The sequence below is a fragment of the Poeciliopsis prolifica genome, unplaced genomic scaffold (assembly GCF_027474105.1).
Source record: "Poeciliopsis prolifica strain line A6 unplaced genomic scaffold, Auburn_PproV2 SCAFFOLD008, whole genome shotgun sequence".
Classification (NCBI taxonomy): Eukaryota; Metazoa; Chordata; class Actinopteri; order Cyprinodontiformes; family Poeciliidae; genus Poeciliopsis; species Poeciliopsis prolifica.
This window is the reverse complement of record NW_026562383.1, coordinates 7,336,512-7,352,232: the sequence shown is the minus strand read 5'-3', so window position 1 is coordinate 7,352,232 and position 15,721 is coordinate 7,336,512. Positions and strand designations below refer to the sequence as shown.

General features: G+C 37.9%; 1 protein-coding gene across 4 annotated transcripts in view; it reads left to right on the top strand.

Annotated features, from left to right (window-relative positions):
- The first annotated feature begins 4,888 nt into the window (after nt 1-4,888).
- Nucleotides 4,889-15,721, top strand: part of astn1 (astrotactin 1) — a 333,499-nt gene continuing 322,666 nt past the window's right edge. For all 4 annotated transcript variants that reach the window (XM_055032916.1, XM_055032915.1, XM_055032914.1 and 1 more), the window contains exon 1: nt 4,889-5,235. In XM_055032916.1, the coding sequence (XP_054888891.1) occupies nt 4,941-5,235 (295 nt within the window). In that variant the 5' untranslated portion in view covers nt 4,889-4,940. The remainder of the gene's footprint in view (nt 5,236-15,721) is intronic.

The following is a 15,721-nucleotide window of genomic DNA, read 5'->3' as shown; positions in this document are numbered from 1 at the left end:
GATGTATGTGCTGTCTCCTCTGCTCCGCTCACTCTCTGCATCTCAGCTGTCACTGACTATCTTTCTTCTGCCGCCATCTCCCCTGTCCCCCCTCCGACTACTCCCCTTCCCTGCAATCCTTTTCACCGCTTTTGATTATCGGCTGCGACTCAGAACTTGTGAGAGCAGACCTTTAACAGTTTTATCTTTGCCAGACTTTGCAGTCTCTTTCATACATGGTTTCTTTGAGCTTGTGTTCATTGTCTTATGTCCAGCTCTCTTTCTGACTTGAAGCTCATAATTACAAAAAAATCTGCTGTGCTTTTCAAAGAATAGTACAAACCTTGCACACCGTATTTCTTTAATCACTTTGTAATGAAAATGTTATCACAATTTGCAAAAAAAGTCTAGATTTTGTACTTAAAATACATATATATTTACCAAATACAACATGAGCATGTAAGCTCATAAAATGCAATTGGCTATATAGTTATTTATTATTTTATTTTATTTTTTTATTTTTTTGCAGTCCCTAGTCTAACTCTGGGATCAGATTTCCCTGAGGAGCAGAGCTGGACAGGTTCATAATAGACAGACAGCAGCTTCAGCCTGAAGGACAGTTTCAACACCTCAAACCATGTTTACTACAACTTATAAATAAGTAAAGATCTACAGCTAGTATAATTCTGCCTTTTCTGACAGAATACAGATACCATGGATGAACAGGACAACACAAAAAACAAGCAAGTACTACCTGCCACTCGGAGGGACTGGCAGGAAGTTCTCTGACTGTAAGGTTGTTTCTGTCGAAAGAGACTTGGTCATCCAAAGCTAACATAATTTACATTACTGAACAAATGTGTCCCTAGTTGTATTTTTTATGTATTTTATTTTTTCATTTTTGACCAACACAAACTAACATTTGAATTGGATGGATCAGAATGTGTTTTCAATTTGTATTTGTTTTAAAAAAAAAACAAAAAACAAAAAAAACAAGTGGAGCCTGGCAAAGAGAAACTCATGTAAAAGGACTTCAGAAGAAAATCTATTTGCATCGTGGAGTACGTTTGTTTAATACAAAACGACAAAAATACTGTTGTCAAAAAGGGGTTACTGTTAAAAAAAAAAAAATATATATATATATGTATGTATGTGTATTTCAATGTGGTTACTTCCAACCATGTTATACAGAGGTTTGTTTTGTATCTGCACCAAAATGGTATTTTTTATGCCTCACAGAAAGACTTACAAGATTTTGCTGTGGCCAATGTGTTTCTTGCATCCAGTCTCTTTCACTCCTTTCAGCTGCCAGAATGCCCTCCTGCTTGTATTATGCAATTTTCTTTTAAAATCTGAAATAATACAAAATGGATGAGGACATTATGGGGAAAAAAAATGGAATTAGTATTACACTGTCAGGCTCCGGTTGAGTTTGTCTGAAATACAGGAGTCCTGCTTGACAGATTTTGTGAAGCTCCAACGCTCAATGCCTCAAACTCCTGTATGTGGTTTTTATGCCTATTCAGCCACTCTGATTATGACTCTGCATTCATCTTCATATTGTTAAAGGAAAAACAATGCCTCAGGCAACAAATCAATAGATTTAGTTTGTGTTCTGGAACACTGTGAGAGTGGGATGTGAATCATCCTGTCTCTGGGCTACATTTTAGTAGCACCTAATATCAGATGATAGAAAGTGGAAAGCATTGCCCTTAACTTGTGTTTTTGTTGCCATACATTGCTCATGCGACTAGAAGTAGACAAACTTCAACACCTGACCTAAAATCTAAATATGTAAAATGACTCGACATAGACATAATTCCTATGAATTCTGGATTCTTGTCCAGGTGCCTGCTGTCCTCAGTTCTGAAACCCTCTGCTGTAATCGTTAGATGCCTCCATTTCTGGATGGCTCTGCCTTTTCTCTGTGGACCCCACAGAGGCTTATCTCAGCCAAGGTTCTTGGCAGAATGAGCTCCCCAGTGAAGTCGGGACAGTACAGTTGCTTTTATCGGATTAGGTTTTTGGTTTTTTTTTTCCTTCCCCTCGTTCACCTGAAAAAATGTCTTCACATACAGTCAACCAAACAAAGCCAGCATTTATGGATAAAAGACACCCAAGAGATTTTTTAACTATCCTTTTGAAACTTGAGAAACCCAAATGCTTAAAAAAAATCATCAGCTGCTTCCAATATGAAACCTGTAATCTATTAGTTATTGCGTTGCAAAATGGCTTATTTTTAACCAGTGTGGTTTCAATTTATTGTGTGATGCAAAAGTGTAAGTATTTGCTTTTAAAAGCCACCTAACACTTATTACAGGTTGACTACACATCTTGTTCCCTATTGCATTTATAATAAATGGTAAACAGCTACCAAGTTTAACTCTAGAATAGAGTAAAGCTTGGTTTCGGAATAATTTTAGCTTATTTTGTACTATAGCACACCTGGAAGAAAAATTAACTATAGTGTAACTCTCAGGGTCAGAGGTTAGGTTTTTAAATAGCTTTTGGACAAAATGTTGTAGCGCTATTTGCAGATGTTCACAAATGCACTAGAATAACAATTACTGCTTAGCTAAAGCTCCCCTCGTGCCTCAAACCAATATACCAGAAAAGTTATTCTTCACCCTCTGTTGACTGTTGAGTAGAACTTCTGGCTTTTCCAACAGTGGATAAGGCCACGGCTAAAGAAAGGGCACAAACACACCCAGAAGCAAACACTTACAAGAATACTGTACATTGTAAAATATTTAACAATTTTCCCCTCAACTGGCAACTTCAGGAACAATCAGAAATGCATAAATAATAAATGCACACACAAACTAGTTCACTTATTCTATTTACTCACATCAGCCTGGCTTTAAAATACTTACTTTAAGCAGCTAAAACTTGTCCACTTTCATTTTGTTGTACTTTTGGCTTTGATGTTGTTCATGTTGTCCTATTTTTGGACTTTTAAACAGTTTTCATGAGGACAGAGTGAAATGGCAGTTAATAGGAGACCACAGAGCTGCTTAAATATTAAATGGAGGGACAGTAGTGACACAGAAAATGCAATCTTCTTTTCTTACGGCTTTGTGTCCAAATCCAAATTGCAATTGTGTGGTCGACAAAGCGGTCAAGGGATTTAGAAGCAGAAAAGCTCTCTGCGGATGTTGGGTCCACTGGAATTTATGTGGCGTTTGTGTGTGGTTGTTGTTTCAGTCATGTATCGTGAATTAGGTAGAATCAAAATGCAGATGATAACTAGGGCTCAGTGTGGTAGCAGAATACATAATTTAGCTGGAAATTTTAAGGAATGAACAGGAATTAAATAAGACAAGGAGCTTTGGCAGCATGACAGAAGGAACCAGCAACGCACAGTGAAAAACAAGTTCACTTTTGTACTTATGAACCGCCGCAAGCATGAAGAATGGAGCTGGATTCACGTGAGCTTATTCAAGGGGACGTGGAACAGCTGTGAAGGAGAGCAAAACAGAGAATGAATGAAGGCAAATAATAACACACAAAGATAAATGAGAAACAAGATGATTTGGAAATAAAAATTGAAAGAGTCTTAGAGAACACACCAAAACACAGAGGAAAAACCACAAAGCATGAGTAAGAAATCACACACAAAATAATTCACTAATACAGCAAGACCCTAAAAACAATAATGTACAGATAAAAATAAGTTGTCCATGACAACAACTAACAATATCACAGATTTGAAATTAGGAAGTAACGAGAAACTTAGAAGTGATGCATAATACAAATACCAATGAAAAACCAAAACCTAAAACACCAACGATCATCACTCATTCTAGTTTCACTAAAGAAATTTTCCTGTTTACAGTGCAACATGTGGTTGAACCTTAACTAAACAAATGTGATTGTTGGTGAAATCTGAAGGCAACTTTAAAAGCCTGACTTAGGAGTGTTTTCTGTCTTCACGTTGGAAGAATGTGCTTATACGATATGATGAAAAATCATAAAAAATTATTCCTAAAACTTCTACTGGGAAGACTAGAAGATATGAAGCTAACATATTGGTGTCAGATCCCGCAGTACACAAAGGTCTAGTGTTTAAGCTTGTAAAGTTAAATTGATTTCCAAAAATTTTTTTAGGCTCCCTCTTTTTTTTTTTTCTTTTTCTAGAGGTTTCAACTGTTTATAAACATACTTTATTTTGTTCTCACTTAAATATAAACCCACAAATCATATATACTTGACTAACGTGATTTTTCTTTTAATTTTTCACACTTTTACTTTTTTCATTACACAGATATCCATTTTCTTACATAAGTGAATCATAATAGAGCAATGGTGAGCTCCAAATGGAGGTATTAGCCGTTCTGGCAACAAGATGTAGCCATCTCAACTCATAAAGAACAGCACAACTTGTGATCTTACAGCCATTGACAGAGTACAGGGAGTTGTAGCAATCAGTTTGTGCATCTGACCGACCAATTAGGCAATTATACATGCACCAGTCTAGCATCCACCCTATAACAGAGGTCAGGCAAGCTGCTAAAAATGCCAGTGGTGTCCCTTGGTTATGATATGCAAATTTGTATGAGAGGGCAAATGCACAATTAGATTAAAAAATTATTATGCTTTTGTTGATAGGGCCTTAAGGGCACTCTGGGTGCATTCACAGTTAGTAATCCATGCTCGGCCATTACAGAGCTATTTAGACAGTTTATCGATCAATTACAGTAAGGGGGTCAACAGCATTAAAACACAAACAGCCACACAGTCGATGCCCAGCTATGTATCAACAAAAACCATGTGACTGATCAGAGACCAGAAACAGGAGGCGTTTGTTTCCTACACTGAGAGAGCCCGCTGGAGCACCACGCTCTGCACGTCTCTCTCAGGCGTTGCGCTGGGAGACTCAAGCAGTCGGCAAGAGAAACCGGGAGGAGGAGGAGAGAGGTGGGGAAAAAAAAAAAGGAGCGACGGAGACGGCGAGTCTAAACATGGAGCCGACACCGCCGCTTCGGCTTATGGGGCTGCTGTGGCTCCTTCTAGCCAGCCAAAGCGCCACGGTCCGGGCTCTGAACGGCGACGAAGACCAGAGCCAGGACACCGAGTGCAAGATGAAGAGCGTCACCGTGTCAGCGCTGCCGTTTCTGAGGGAGAACGACCTGAGCATCATGCACAGCCCGTCGGCCTCGGAGCCCAAGCTGCTATTCTCCGTGAGGAACGATTTTCCAGGGGACGTGGTGGTGGTGGACGACCTGGAAAACACCGAGCTCCCTTTCTTCGTCCTGGGTGGGTTTGGTTGCGGGCTGAATCACAGCGTGGTTCATTAGCGGTTAATTGGATGGATTGAATCCCACTCAGTCTTTGTTACTACACAGAACATCTGTCTGTTAGCTCAGGCCCGGCTACATAGTGCAGTGTCCTTTCTGTGTTTGTATGTGTTACAGTTGATAGTTTCTGTTCCTGTGGACTGCTCTATCAGCTTTTAAATCGAGCCACCGACTCATTGTTTAATAATTAGTGTGGAGCTGGTAATAATTAGAGCAACACTGCGCCTGTTACTGCAATAACAGGCCGAATAGCATTGTTGTGCTAGCAATATATTCACATCTTGAATTGAATTAATCATATTTCACCACAAAAGAAAAAGCACAACTTTAGTGCTCTGTCTATTTCTTAATTTTTGTTAAAGTAATCACATGATTATACTATTGAACGATCGTATTAAGCAGTTTAGTCAATGCGCAAGCAAACTTTTTTCACTTCACTGCAACTTTCTAGTGTTAAGTTTATTGTTTTGGTAATTCCGCCTGGTTTGTGGCTTGTGTTTTGATCTACCATGCGTTTTCTAAAGTTTCTTGTTAACGCGTTTGACATCCGCTGTCCATGGTCCTGAATTTCAGCTGACGGAACAGTTTGCAGCTGCAGCATCTGTAGTAGTTTCTCATTCATTTGTTTTTATGTATGATAGCATAATGTTTCAATATGTCGTCCCTATTAAAGAAGTAATAATTTGAACTAAAAGTCTGTACAGCATTTTAATCAGTTAAATAGGTGTTAAAACTGATTTTCATTAAGCCCAGATTATGCATAAAACTATTTTTCTTTTTGTCTGGCATTCAGTATCTGGGTTTTAAGTCTTTAACCTGAAGACATAAAGTGTAGAACATTCAGTTGTTTTGGGGTTTGGTTAATAAAAATTGATACCAGTTAAAAAATATTTCCCTCTTTCTTCCTACATAAGCTCTTTTTAGCATCTTGTCTATGTGATTAGCATGTTTAGCATTACTACCTGCTGACAGCCGACTCTGTGTGGAAACCTCTTGACTTTGAGCCCAATATGAAACATTTTGCTGCAATACTATCAACCTTTCAGGCATCTGTTGAAAGCCTTACAGCATGTTTATGTGTAGCAACCTGAATCCATCAGACCAGAGTCAGCAAAAAGCATTGTCATTTGAAATAGTTTTATACGTTTTGCTGCATTGCAAAATGCTCCAGCTCAATTCATGACCGGCTCTGTATTGGCAGCCTTTCACTGGCATCCAGTTTAGCAGTTCACAACTGTACTGGTAACTTCTAAACATTTGCTTTGCTTTGAACACAAAAAGTGGCACCTTTGTTGATGCCTCGTACGCTCACTCTTCTGAATTCAATATTATTTGTGTTTTGCCCTTTTGCCATTCTTGGTGGTTTGTTGTTTCTGGTGTGCAATAGTTTGTCATTATTAACATTATCATTGATCATGAATATCTACTGCATGCCTTACCTTGGGAACTTGGCATCTTTGATTTCCAGCTGTCCAAGAATCATTGCTATAAGTGGCTCATACTGGTTAGCCTTGGCATTGGCTCCATCTCTTGTTGCCCTGTGATAATCCAGAGATGGAGCCATGCAAGACAGAATCTCCACCTTTAGTCATCCTGCAGAGGCCATAGTCAGCTGTGTGCTGCAGTGATATGTGTGTTTAATACCTGATTGCTTATAAGTAGAAGCTTTCTCTTCTCCACTCACCATTTAGATCTATTCCTATTGACTGAAACTAGGCTGAAACCAGGGGACAACAGTGATCTCTCTGAGCACCACGCAGTGGTCTACTCCTACCTTAGTACACCTTGAGCGTCTGGCCACGGAGGCAATCTCTCTGCTGTGTTCAGTCATGAACTCAGCTGCTGATCATTGTCTTTAAAGTACTACAGTGGCTTTGGGCTTTGACCGTTTGTGGTGGAGTATGTATATTGTTCACCAAAATATAAGAATAATTTAATCAGATTTTCCAGAATCGCTGGGTGAACTGTTGATAGCTCTATCGATGTGGTGACTTTAATGTTCACGTTTGCAGCCTGTGAAACTGGTTGGTATTGAGTTTCAAAACCTTTTGGATTGCTTTGGCTTGTCTCAATCAGTGTCAGGGGCCAAACATGCGCATGATCACTCACTGGACCTAATCATCTCTCATGGTCTTCTTGTATCTACGATATAGATTTGATACAGATGTATTCCAGATCACTTTCCCGTTATATTTGAATATGTGTCCACTCCTGTGGTAAAACCTATGCTCCCTGCTCTTCTCCATCACTTTCTCCACTGCAGAGTAGTTTGTTGCTGCCTGTAAATGCAGTGAATTAAACTCCATTGATAGGCTAGATATTCGTCTGTGTCCAAAGACAAAATCAAGCCAGATCTCTGACTTAATAATACAGCCGTGGTCATTACACAGAGAAGCAGAATGCAGATGGAAGAAAGATGGACTTCATGTGTCCCTGGCGATACTGAGAGATCTCAGATAAATCTCAGTATTTAGTTTCCACCAGATGTAACAAACTGCAGGTTTTATTCAGTGCCATTCACTCTACCATTAATTCTTCTACCAAACTTCTAAAAAACCGCTGCATAGTGTACCTGTGATGATTTTCTTCTTTTTGTTAGCAACATGGACTCTACCATACAGATCATTGCCTGTATTGTCAATGTCCCATCTGTTTTCAAGCGTCCTGTGGTTGGGCCTCTTTAAAAAAAAGAAGAAAAAAAAAAAAGCCTTTTCCAGTTAAAGTCTCATTTGACCTTTTTTTATCTAAACTTCTGAAAATGATTGTTTTTATTCAGCTCCAATTTTTTTTTAGAAAATAACTTGCTTGAGAAATTCCAATCTGGCTTCAGATATCGCCATGACACTCAAAATACAGAAAAATGTAGTTTTGTCGCTTGATGCCAAAAAACCTGTTTTGCTGGATCTTAGACTGATGAGGACCATCCTGTCAACATCAGTCATTTGGTTCAGCTGTCATGACTCTCTTCAGGGAGCAGTGCTTCAGTGGCTGGAGTCCGACTTCACAGAATATTCTCAGTCACTATCGGTGGTCTGTCCTCCTCTGTCTCCGTTCCTCTGACCTCTGGAATGGACCCCGGCCTCAGAATGCTGGGGTCCATTCTGAGGCCTGTTCTCTTCTCACCTTGCATGCTTAAAATCTGTGAAATCACTGTTTCTTAATGTGAAAATATTGTTTGATTTATCATTTATTTTAAAAAGAAAGTTTAACTATAAATTCAGAATTTTCTCTAGATCTTTTCTTTTGCAGAAAGTCATATCACAGGTTTTAAAGTTTGTTTGCAGTTGAGCTGGAAGAGATTTCTAGGCTTAACTTTTGAGCACCAAAGAGCTGGGTGTTTTCTTACACTAATTGAACAGCGAAGCTGAAGAAGTTTTTGTTTTTGGCATTTAACTTTGCTTGTTGGCTCACTTGAATTGTAAAACAAAAAACAGAAACAAAAGAAAAAGATAACAAAAAAAGATGACAACCTTGTGAAGCCTTGAAAGATGTTGCTTACTGTGTGCACACCAATCAAGAAATCTTTTCAAGGTCAGAATGTTTTTCTTTCAGCAGATGTAATACCAGCGGTAGAAATTAAGCATGACAATTTGCTGTACAGTTTCTGTTCAATAGAATATTTCCAGCTCTGCATTCACCGACAATTGAAATGGGGGAATTGTCTTCAATGATTAAGATCCAGGATACTTGCCATTTTATGAAGCATTTCCTCCTGAGACAACCAGATATGAATAGTATGAAGAGTTCATTTATAGACCTAATTTAGACAATAGTTAAAGCGTCATGGGGTAGAGGGATCTCTTAGGGCTTGTGCAGCATATTAATGAACCTCAATTTGTGTCTGACATTTCCATGGGTTGCCTTCTGCTCCGGGACAGAAAACTTTTAATGATAATGCATTCAGGGTGCAACTAGCATCCCAGCCGCCCAGCAGTGGCGCAGCTGCAGCCTTTAATTTATTTCTTTTCTTTTTCTTATTTTTGCTCGTGGCTTGATTTCCTCTGCTGCTTCACAGAACCTCCTTTGTGACTTTAGGGGTCTCTGCTTTGAATTACAAAGCACAGTCTTCATTTCAATTGTACGTGTCTCTTAGCAGGAAACAAAAACAGTTTAGGTCAGCGTGGTGTGACTGTGTTGATAAAGTGCACTAATTAAATTCAAACCGGTACGATAAGATGCCGGCTCAATGCGGTTTGATTGGAAGCATTCAGGTCCTTGTAGTTGCTGCTGTTTAGGGATGCTGGGATTCATGTCTCACACTGGCCCTTCCTTTATTGTTATCCCTGCCAAAGCTTCATTATGATTAATGTTCTACATTTTTATCTAAGCATATTCTTTTGTCACCTCATGAGCCTACAAGGTGTCTAACAGAATATAACAAGTGCCAACATCTGTAAAGTCAGCCAATTTGAACAACACTGACAGGGAAAACATACAGGGAGTCTAGCTACACTTGTATAGTAATTTTTAACTTTATCTTGTCATTCTTTAAATGTATCCACGGATGACTCAGACATTAGCTTACTTTGTTGTCTGAAGTTGTTTAAAAAAAAAAATATTCACTGAAGTGCTTAAATCTGCAGTCTTGCCAGAAGGCCATTTGCCAAGAAACTTCAAAGTCCAGCAAATGTTTTTTTCTCCCACACATGAACACAGTTTGATTCAGGGTATTTACGTAAAGGCGGGGCACACAAATGGATCCATTGATACTGTTTATGGCAGCTGCAGAGGGAAAGAGAAGGAAGATCAATATGTTTTGTACTGCTTACACTGCAGTAGCAAAATATTAAACTTTGTTAAAATACAAAAAAAGAGTCTTGGTATAACTTGATAGCTATACTTTAGTATAGCCAGATTTTACCCACAGATAAAATCTGGCTGTCCATGTGAATTTTTTCGTTAACTAAGCAGGGGTTGTAGCATTACATTCTTGTAGTTTTTTTTTTTTTTTTTACAAATGTGCATTGGTGCATGTATTGATCTTCTAACTGTTCGATGCAAGTCTTTCGCAGAACTGGTACAAATCAATCTGCACTGTACAGCCTCATTTCTAGTTATGACGATGAATTTAAGAGGTAAACTGCTGAAAATATAAAAAGTAATGAAACCAAAAAAGTAAATGCCTTGCTATTTACTTTGTTTTTTTCCATGTACAATTTTCATTCAAAGTCGGCCATGTATGCAGCCACGCAGCAGAACGCATGCTACATATACTGTATTTGGTACCAAGTTAAAAACAAACCTGAGGGAAAGATGCACACATGAAATGTTTCATAGGTATTCACATCGTCATACTAATATAGCTAACAATATTTTGTAAAAATCTAGAAACAAGCCAAATCTTTGCAATATTTTCCAATTCTATGAAAAATAAAATGCAGGAAAGACAAAATGCCTTGCTGTTGCCAGCTTAATTGCAGACACCTGAATGTTTTGGGTCTTAAGTAACCCTGAATCATTTGCTTGAAAATATAAAACTGGAATCCATCTGGAAATGCGTCCCCAAAGTATACCGCAGTGTTTCATAACAGTCCTCTGGCATTTTTGTGGCAGATAATACCTCACAATGTGGTCCGAAATATAGCTTGGTATCACCAGACCATAACACAGTCATGTGATAATTTTGAAGAATGAAATCCTGTTAATTCACACAATCTTACATCTTTCTTTATCAATTTCACATTAAAAATGAAATTAGATTTTGCCTGGAGCTGACATTAGATGCTTCCTTTCAAGAACATCAATGGCAGGTGCTTAAGACGCTGACAAACCCTGCAAATGCAATGGTCAGGTCACTTCAATCAGCTCAATATAAAGTTACAGCTTATCAAACAGTTTACTTCTCAGCAGCCTGTTCTGCTGGCAGCTGCAGTCTGGCCCATACTCAGCTAATCCTTTGCAGTTAGAGGAGTTGATGACCTCAGAGACACAATTAAAAGCTGGGTTTTCAGTGCTCTATGTGAAGGTGAAACCTCCAATCAGTATTTATTATATTGAGAGAAAGAAAACTCTTCTTTAGGAAATTTTTTATATTAATGTTTATATTCACCACAAACCTCTTAAAAAACATCATTTAAAGTGCCGCTGGTTTCTCTGGTCATAGGTTGTCTAGTGTGATTTGAATTCCACGCAGTTTCCTCGTTTTACGGTGGCTCGCATTTTCTTGCTAAATTGCCTCTCTGTGAAGTATCTAAGAAGCAATTTGAAAAAGGTTGATTCTGTGACTGACAGTAAATAACGGCTGCAGGACTTCAGCCACTCGTTAGTGTCAGAGAAGCCCTGCTACGTTATTAGAAATTTACCCTTTTGGTGTTGTGTCATAAATTGCGTGGGAGGTGAGGTAATAAAGTTGCCCTCTGGGAGAAACTCGTGCTGTATTTTCTGTCAGTTGTCAGTGGTTTACTCATCTTAGCAGGGAAGCTTGGGGAGAAGTGGTTCAGAACAGGTTCACATTAAAATAAGCTCTCCAGCTGCTTAAAAAAAACACTTTCTAACTACATCATTACAGACCTGACATTTATGTGTATTTTATCTTACTTTTTCCATTTAGAGTGCACTAAGTTATGTTTCTTCATCATTTTGAATAACAACTTTGTGTCTTGCTGATATTTCGACTCTTCCCTCATAGGATGTGAATTAACAGAAGGTGTCTGTTCATCGTTGACATGTGGTGATCCAAAAAGGGATTAAGTTCCAACTGTCAGCATGAAAAAGTACACAAGTTTTCAACCTAGCAAAGTCGAGTTAATCTTCTCACTAACATTTAATTTTGAACATCACCTTTACACAGCTTTATGTTGAACCCTTTGCATGCTAATATATGAAATGATTCAGAACATTTTAATTAATTACAATTAAGCTATTGTAATTAATTAATTAAAAATTTATTAAGTTTATTTATTAATCAACTACAATAATGACAGGAAGGACTAAACCGGCTTAGTCATACTGAATGTCCTGAAGTGAACCTGAAGTTTCCTTAATAAGCACTATTAATGTGTGTTTTTTGGATATGTTTAATATCAAAACACATGGATAACACTGTATTTTCCAGACTTTATGCCAGACTGGAGAGAAATAATTCCTGATCATTACAATCAGAACATTGATGTTGGTGCTTCAGAAACTGTCAACCTGACATCCATACCAAACCTGACATCCATACCAAAGTTGAATGTTTCTGTGAGTTTGTTGAAAAGCAGATAACTGAACACAGCATGAACATAGACATGGTCTTAACCATGTTTATCAATGTATAAATGAATGTGACTGACAGTGTGACTTTCATTTGTTGTTTTCCTCTCCATAATGCATTTTTTGACAAATGTGTTACAGGCTGGGGCTGCTTGTAGCTGGGAAGGTATGGTGTATATAAACAAAAAGTATTTTCAGAGATAATTGTGAGCTCAACAAGGTGCACTTTTGCTTCATCCAAAAGTCTGAAGTTTTTTTAATCTTATTAATCCTCTTCCAATAGGATGTGTCACCTTGAATTAGTAGACAATGAATGGATCTATACAACTAGCTCTACAGCTGTTATACAAACTAGGCATATTTGTCACACATGCACATGCTTGAGGCTGTTATTGCATGCATTTGAATTAAAGCAGGACACATTGCTCTATTCCTTACTTTCTTTTAACTAACTTAGTAAAAAAATAATTTGTGTGCTTTGGGAAGGTTTTTTTTATGATATAAAAACTGCATTTGAAATGAAAAGACTATTTTGGTTTCACAATTGTGTACCAGTAAGAATCTGAAAAGAGTGCCATCCACTTGTATTTGCCCCTCCAATTGACACCACTAAATAAAATCCAGTGCAACTAATTAAAACGTTTCAATCCAGCTATTCAGTCAAAGCCTTAGAAGTTAGTTTGAGATCATAGGTGAACAAATAGCATAATAAATACCAAGGAATAGACTTGACAGGCCACAGTAAAGGTTGCAGAGAAGTTTATATCAGGGTTGGGTTATAAAAACAAACCGAATGCTTTGAGTCCCAAGCACTGAAAGAAGAGATGAAGAGGACCTCTCATCTCATTCTTCATTATCAGGTGTATTGCTCTCGGCATGAAGCAGAGACTTCTTACTGCAGTAGGGGAAAAAAATTGTTGGGGGGGAATCATCACTATCATCAATAATTGGTGAGGAGAGCTCCGCTGCTGTAGTCAGTAATTGTGGTTTCTATTATTGAGAAGAAATTTCAGCAGGAGATGAAGCCCTGGTGTGAAACAATGGGCTGGTGCTGGGCCCCCTGCAGCAATTAACCCAAGCCCCCATCCTCCCTCATATAGTTCTGAGACAATGAATATGTTACAGAGACATCTAATCACTGTACATGTAGGGTGCCAGAGACACTTTGCTGAATTGAGTGAGCGCACAACCCGTATATTAATTGGATTTTTGTGCTGAATAAGAGGCTTTTGCTCAATGTAGGTGAATTACATAAGCATGACAAATACTTGTCTACCAGAAAATTTGAGTTTTGCTAATCTTATTTTATTTATTTATTTATTTTTCAATTTTGAAAGATTTGTAATCAAAGCACATGGTTTGGAAAGACATGAAAGTAAAAATAAATCAGTTTTTGAGATTAATCTGTTTATTGAAGGATACATTTCTCTGTTAGTGTGGTTAGAACTATTACTGAGTTATGTAAATACGTATTGTAACGTTTTATTCTAATAGTTATATATTAAGGATTACCTAGATCTCTGACTTTTATGTAATCTTTTGGCTTAGGTATTGTGAACTAATCGTCCATGTGAAAAGAAAAACTTTGTCGATTGGTACAACAAATGTACCAATCGATAAATACAGCCAGCTCATTTTACTAATGACTTTAGCTTAGTGTAGAGTTCCAAATTAATGGACCTTGTTATAATAAGTAAATTACAGCTGCAGCTTTTTTCTTGTGGAAACTACTTTTTAAGTTGTTTTTTGTATAGTCCTGCAGAGCTCTTAGCTGCTTTTCAAAAGATGGTGTAATGGGTTACTTTGGTAAAAAAATTCAGACGTATTAAATCATGCGCATGCATGTGGCTGCGCAGCTTTCCTTTCTATATCCTACTTTGTGGGAAATGAACCGCAGCTGCTAGTCTGCCCTGTCGCCACCTATAAATTCATATATAGTGTAAAAACCTGGCAGGTGCCACCACATGTCACAATAACTATGACAACAATCCTTGCCTATATTACTATAAGTAGTTGTAATAATGATTATATATCTAAAAGACGTTTCTCAACGTGTCCCTTTAAGACGCCTCTTTAAGGTCATCTCACAAAAAGTAAAAACAATGCAGTTTACAAGAAAATAAACACCAAATAGGAAAAAAAGGAAATAAGAAAGACAGTGTTGATTAATCCAAGTAGAAATTGTTTGAACAACAAATTGTTCAGTCAGGATTCAGTCAGTCCTTTGCAGTGACTAGGGAATGTAGAAGTTTAATACAAAATGGAAGAATCATGTATTGTACCAGACTAACATGCCACTACATTTATTAGGCATGTTGCCTCATATAATTCACTCATTTACAGAATGGAGATGTTTTCTATTCATAAAAGCGCATTCACAAAGCTGGCATGGCTCGACTGAGCGATGACTGTCTTGACCTGTCTGCAGCTCCAGCTGCACCAGCACCGGTAACGCATTGGCTGCTTCTTTAGCTTTCATAGAGCAATAATAAACCATCAACATGTCCCAGCAGATCAATATAGTCTCTGAACATATGCTCATTCTGAATCCTTCAACTGGCGACGTTCTCCAGCAGTGCCAAAGCAGGTCCACAATTACGCACCACACCTTTGTGCAGCAATTTATGTTCTTACACGTTCATCTATACTTTTAAGACCAAGGTCTTCTCAGCCAAGTGTTTTAAATCAGTGAGACTGAACTGGTTGGCTAGTTTTTTGATGAGTGTTGCCTTGGTCATTTGGGTCTAAATTACTAGTTTTACTAATAATTCCCTCAAGCACTTTTTATAATTATTCATAGCCAAAGTCTGACTCCAGCGAAAGCACAAGACACTTCTGCGGGGATGAAAAAAAAATCTGATAAAATTAAAGTTGTATTCTGCTTGTTTTCTGCTTACAAATCACTTCAATGGATAACAGTAAAATCTTTTGATAATAGTTCTTTGCTCGATATTTATTTCCTTTTTTGTTTATTTTTAGACAAAAAAAAGCAACTAAAGTAAAGCATGGGGTGCTTACAATAAATATACTTCCAGATTTTTGGGGGCTTTTTTTTCTGCTTTTATTTGATAATTTTGGGGGGAAAAGTTTCATCACAAGACACACCAGAGGTCAGTGATTGTCTCTGTGTTTGCGCAGGGCAAGGAGATAGAACTACAATGTGTGAGGAAGAATTTGACCAGCGGAGATCAACGAGATAAACACAGACAGAAAAAAAAATCCCAAAAGAGGGAGATTGGAGAGCTTGTAAA